General features: G+C 61.4%; 2 protein-coding genes across 2 annotated transcripts, besides 2 other annotated features; both read left to right on the top strand.

Moving 5' to 3' along the window:
• Nucleotides 1–5: 5 nt before the first annotated feature.
• Nucleotides 6–62: a microsatellite.
• A 215-nt stretch (nt 63–277) lies between these two features.
• Nucleotides 278–326: a sequence feature (A-rich).
• Nucleotides 327–656: 330 nt separating this feature from the next.
• Tco025E_06211 (uncharacterized protein) lies at nt 657–3,002 on the top strand (the record flags this gene model as incomplete). Its single annotated transcript, XM_029373099.1, has 1 exon — nt 657–3,002. The coding sequence occupies one exon, from the start codon at nt 657–659 to the stop codon at nt 3,000–3,002; it is 2,346 nt and encodes a 781-aa protein (XP_029226782.1).
• A 549-nt stretch (nt 3,003–3,551) lies between these two features.
• Nucleotides 3,552–5,297, top strand: Tco025E_06210 (histone acetyltransferase; the record flags this gene model as incomplete). Its single annotated transcript, XM_029373098.1, has 1 exon — nt 3,552–5,297. The coding sequence occupies one exon, from the start codon at nt 3,552–3,554 to the stop codon at nt 5,295–5,297; it is 1,746 nt and encodes a 581-aa protein (XP_029226781.1).
• Nucleotides 5,298–5,397: the final 100 nt, after the last annotated feature.

The following is a 5,397-nucleotide window of genomic DNA, read 5'->3' as shown; positions in this document are numbered from 1 at the left end:
ATACGATATATATATATATATGTATCTGCATGTGTATGTATATATATATATATTAAATAAATTAGGAAACTCCAAACAAAAGAGAAATACGAATTGGCACCGTTTGTTTTGTGTAAGGAAGCAACACAGGCGATGGCACGGCAAACTGTGGGACGGTGTTTATGAATCACCACGCATGTTTCTCTCCCGTAGCAAAAGGTTCGTGACACGAGGTTGTGAGTAAAATATGCCTTCGTTGTGGTTTGTTCCCGGTTATTGTTTTCCACCTGTCATTTCCTTCTTTTTTTTTGTTGTTTTTGTTCTTCTTTCTGCTGCTGTTTGCGTTTCCTCCGCCACCTGGCTTCTGCCACAGATACCCATGTTGTACCCGCCGTGGGGCCCACTGCACCGAGCGTGTCTTTTGTCTGGCTGCCGTTCTTCTTCCTGTTCGCTTTTTTTTTATGTTTTTCTTCCTCGGGGGCGCAAACGACGTCGGAAAGGAACCGACGCCGCACCGCAGGCACCGACGACTAAGCTGCACAAGTTACGGACACCTAAGCTGCACGCGGCGGTCTGTATCGCAGCCACCCACCGCTTTGCACTGCGACGGCGGAAAAGCCTCCTTGACGGCGCTCTCGCCACGAGGGAATCATACGCCGTGGGCGACCCAGGGCCGAATGTCCGTGCCTTTCAAGTACCGCCAGCATATTCGCGACATCCACGAGTCCTTCCATGACGGCAAGCCCATTGCGGAGGAGGAGCTGATGGGCGTGATGGAGATCATTGCCGCCGCCGAGCATCGGGCCCTTATCGAGCCGTATCGGGCCCAATGCCCGCTAAGCTCCAACGCCTTCCTTGCCCTCATGTATGAGCTGCAGAAGGCCTCCAAGATTCCCTACGACGAGCTGGTGTGGAATTACATTCGGGGAGCCCTCAGGAAAGGCATTTTCAACGGTGAGGATCGCACAGACGTCAAGGCCCTACGTTCCACGCTGGATCCCATGATGCGTGCGGTGCACCTGGGCGTCCCGAACCTCTACAAGGAGCACGCCCCGCCCGATGACGAGGGCCGCATCAGCATTGACCAGCTCTGTGACGTCTTTCGCTCCCTCTACCCGGCGAACCAAGTCGTTTACCTGGAAATGTACAAGTGGGCACGGGCGACCAAAGTGGCGAAGGGCCGGGGCGGCGTCAGTGCACGCGCCAAGACATTTGAGGAAGTGCGCCCTGCCAACGCGGCTGCCGCCTCACCGGTCGCACTGGCGGCGCCATCGCCGTCGCCGGCATCAGCGGCGGCGTTACCAGAGCCGCAGCCGAGGGATCCCGCTTCAATGGAGGCGCCTACAGCAGCTATCAGCGCGACTGCGGCGGCGGACGCCTGTAGGGCGGCCAACCCCCAGCAGACAACCTTGCAGACGCAAGCGGTCTCTGAAGAAGGGCCACAGGTGGCGTCAAGGCAGGCGTCTCAGGTCACTGAGGAGAGTAGAACTAGGCCGGGTGGGGACCCGCCCACGGATGCCTTGAGCAAGCCATCAGGGGCCCCCGGGGAGGTGAGGCAGCCAGCTGATGGGAAGCAACCTTCGGACGACGGCGCGACAGTCGCCGCCCCCTTTCCCATTGCAACGTCGGCGGCGGCCCCGCCAAGCCTCAGGGCAGAGGAAACGGTGGAGGCAGCCGCAGTCAAGGAGGCACAGGCAGACGTTCAACACACCCCATGCGTACTTCCCGAAAAGAAGAAGGAGGAGATGCCACTCCCCAGTGCCCTGCCTACGGAGGCAGTTCCGCTCCCTTTCCGCAGCTCCCACGTTGCGCAGGCGGATGAGGAGGGCAAAGACGTACCCCGACCTCCAAGGGAGGCCGCGGAAGTGCCCTCTGTTTTGCCCACCCCCGCTGGCTCCTTCTCCTGCCTTCAGCTTCCCCCGGCGGTCCAGCTGGAGCGGCGTCCCGGACTCGATTTTAATCCCCCCCGTATTCGTGACATGGAGCCGCCCGCCCGGAAAGCAAACTCCCCCACTGAGGGAGATCAGACTTTATCGCCACCGCCGCGGCTGCGCGGGCATGAGGAACTCCCTTCATGGGAGTATGAGGAGGCCCTGCTGGATGCCATGCTGTCTCGTGTTGCCCCAGGAAAGCCAGTGGACCCGCAAGTGGTGGATTATATTGAGGAACTTGCAAGGCAGGAGAAGGAGCTGAAGTCCGCCTTGCATGACGAGATGGAAAACTTGACGTCAAACATGTTGGCCTGCGAAGTTGTCGAGCAACGAATGCTACTGCTGCGTGCGCAGAGGAAGTCGCAGTGTTTTGACCGAATGGAGTCGCGGCGGTGCAAGCTGCTGGAGGAGATGGAAACATATTTGTCACGGGTGCGGAAAACACATGCGCAGCATGCGGCTCTACTCGATGGTGCCAAAGTCACCGCCGTGGTGGCGTCCAGGAAGGACGCCCGTTCCTCGCGATACGACGGCACTACTTCTTCGCACGCACGGCAGGGTTCCGGGGAGGTTGTGTCAGTGTTCACTCCTCCGCCGCTACCGCCGTCGTCGGCGGAGCGCCGAGGCCGCCGGTTGCAGCAAGAGTGGCGACTGGGGGAAAGACTGCAAAGCATGCAGAATGAGCCCCCCGCGGCGGCGTGGACGCCGAACGTGTTCTTGCCGCAGGAACCACGCCCTCCCGTTCATCAGCTTCTCTCGGGCATGGGGACCGAGCTGCCCCAGCGCGGGTTCAGCGCCTACCCGTTGGGCAGCGCCCCGCAGCGACAGTCTGTACAAGTTGTGCACAGTCGCCCAGCTCAGCACCACCCGCAACTTCAATCGGGGCTTTTTGATGAGGAGGACCTCGCTTTTCTTGTGAGGTCCGACACGCAGTCGCTGCACTCGCCGTTGCCGCGGCAACCCGGCAGTCGGGGCGTCAATCCGCACCTCACGGCAGAGGTGGCGGCGAAAGTGTTGACAAGTTCGCAGTTGCAGCGGAAGATTGAGGAGCGTCTGGCGGTGCGTTTGTCAGGCAATTCTCAACCCCTTTAGCGTATTTTTTCTCTTATTCCCCGCGCATGCGCGAAGTGCGTGCGTGTGTCTCCCTTTTTTTTTTCTATTTCACTTCTTGTGTTGTTCATCAGTAAAAGGCATTGACGCCACCCAAGTTTTTCTGTGCATATTTTGTTGTTTTCTTTTTCTTCCTTTTCCGTCCAGCTGTGTGCAGCATCGCTGCTGACATACGCGGCTCCCCTGCGCACTCGCGGCCGGGCCACCGTTAGGAAACGCTTGGGTGGCTGTGTCGGGCGGCAAAGGTGAGTGGATGCACGCACCCAACCTGGGCCTTCTGCTGCTCTTCTGCAAGCTGCTGGCATCTGCAGGTTATTGTTATAGTTACTGTTTTTCTCCTCGCTTCTCTTCTTCCATTTCTGGTCTGGCTGCGTGTTGGGTGCGGGGTGCGGTGGCGACGGCAGCGGAGGTGCGTGCGGGCGGGCTGTCATTCGATGTCAGTTGCCCGACTACGGCAACAGCAGAACGTGTAACCACAGCGACGGCAATTGCGGCAGGAGAGCGGCGGTGGGGCAGCGCGTGGGCGGGGAAATGGCGCAGGACAACACCGCCAAGTCTGAGGAGGACGGGGGGCAGCAGTCGCTGCTTGGATTGCCGTGTGGCGTGCGCGGGCCGGACGCGGCGGTGCGGCGGGGGCAGTTGCTGGAGGTTCGCTACTTGTGGACGCCGGCGCTTCTCAACGCCGACCGACACGCCACGCCGCCGCTGTACGGCTTTGTGCGCCTGAAGGATGTGAACCACCGCCTGAGCGGGTGGTTCCCCGTGGACGACATTGAGCTGAAGGAGTCGAAGGGCGGCGGCGGTGGCGCGGCAGTGGGCACCGTGTCCCCGCCGCCATCTGGAGCCAACCGCATTCGTGGCCCGGTCCTGAGTTCGGTGTATCGGGAGATTACAGTGGGGATGATTCGAACCCGCCGGGGGGAGAAGCAGCTGGATTTCTTTGAGGAACGTTTGCTGCGCGACTGCCGCACCCCGACGACCATTCGCTACTTTGTGTATTTGTGCACTTTTGCCTTTGCTCCCTGGTACTATGCGCCGTACGGCATTTTCAACAGCGAGTTTGATCCGTTGGCATCCAACTCGCTTACCGACTCGGAGCGAGCGCGGCTGAGATTGCCGGCGGACTTCAAGGAGCACAACCCCTTTGTCCGAGATGCCTACTTGTGCCCATTTTCCCTCCGCATCTACAGCACCTTTGAGCAGATGCAGCACGAGACACGGAACTACCGCGCTGGACGCTTGCGACCACCGGGGCTGGAGATTTACCGCGATGAGGCACGCGGGTTTTCCATGTTTGAGGTGAACGGCAGTCGCCAGGTGACGTATTGCCGCCACCTCTTTCTCCTAGGCAAGTCGTTCCTGGAGAACAAGCTGGCCGGGCACGACGTGCACAACTACTACTTCTACGTTGTCTGTCTGCACCAGCGACACTTTCCCCAGTACACCGACGAGGCCGCGGCCATGTACTTTGTTGGCTACTTCACCTGGGAGAAGCAGGTGGCGGATAACAACTTGGCCTGCATTGTCACCCTGCCGTGCTTTGCCGGCGGCGCGGCCCCGTCCCCGGCGCACGGTGGCACCGCCAGGCGAGCGCCGTTGGGCCATTTTGGGCAGTTTATGATCGCCGCCAGCTACGAGCTTGCGTACCGCAGGAAACACGTCGGCTCCCCGGAGAGGCCGCTGTCGGATTTGGGCGCCTCGGCGTACGACCGCTACTGGCGCCGCGTCCTCGTGGCGTGGATGCACTCGCTCCTGCCGGACGACGCGGCTGTCGTTATCGCAGACGACGACGACGACGACGACGACGAGGACGACGACGACGAGGACGACGGCGGCGACAGCGAGCAAAGTGTGACGGTGGAGGCGACGACGGCCCCGGCGGGCCGCGGGCTCAAGCGGTCGCGCGCCGGCAGCTCGGAGCAAAACGGCGGGGCGGAGGGGGACGGCGAGGGGCGGGGGATGCAGACGGAGACGCTGCGGGCCACGAGCGTGCGCGGCATCGCGCGACTGGTGCGGCTGGAGGAGGCGGATGTGCTGCGGACGCTGCTGGGGATGGGGCTGCTGCACCTCAACGCCGAGGACCGCAGCCTCCGCCTCGTGATCCCCGTCGCGTTTGTTCGCCGCGAGTTCGACAGGGCGAGGGGGTGGGCGAAGGACGTTGCCCGCGCGGAGTTTGACGCTGCCCTGCTGACGACAAACCGCGCCGGGGCCGCCTGGGCGACGGCGTCCCCCTCGCCCCGCCAGCAGCGGCAGCAGTCGAGTGACGCCGCGCGTTGAAAAAAAAACCCGCGCGGAAGAATTCGCGTCAGTTTCTCCCCGCGCACGCACCCGCACATCTGCAGGGACGACTTGTGTGCGTCCCTTCTTTTTTGCCGGA

The sequence above is a fragment of the Trypanosoma conorhini genome, assembly GCF_003719485.1.
Source record: "Trypanosoma conorhini strain 025E chromosome Unknown Tco_14.4_contig_00405, whole genome shotgun sequence".
Taxonomy (NCBI): Eukaryota; Euglenozoa; class Kinetoplastea; order Trypanosomatida; family Trypanosomatidae; genus Trypanosoma; species Trypanosoma conorhini.
The sequence above is the reverse complement of the archived record's forward strand: the minus strand, read 5'-3'. Positions and strand labels throughout refer to the sequence as shown.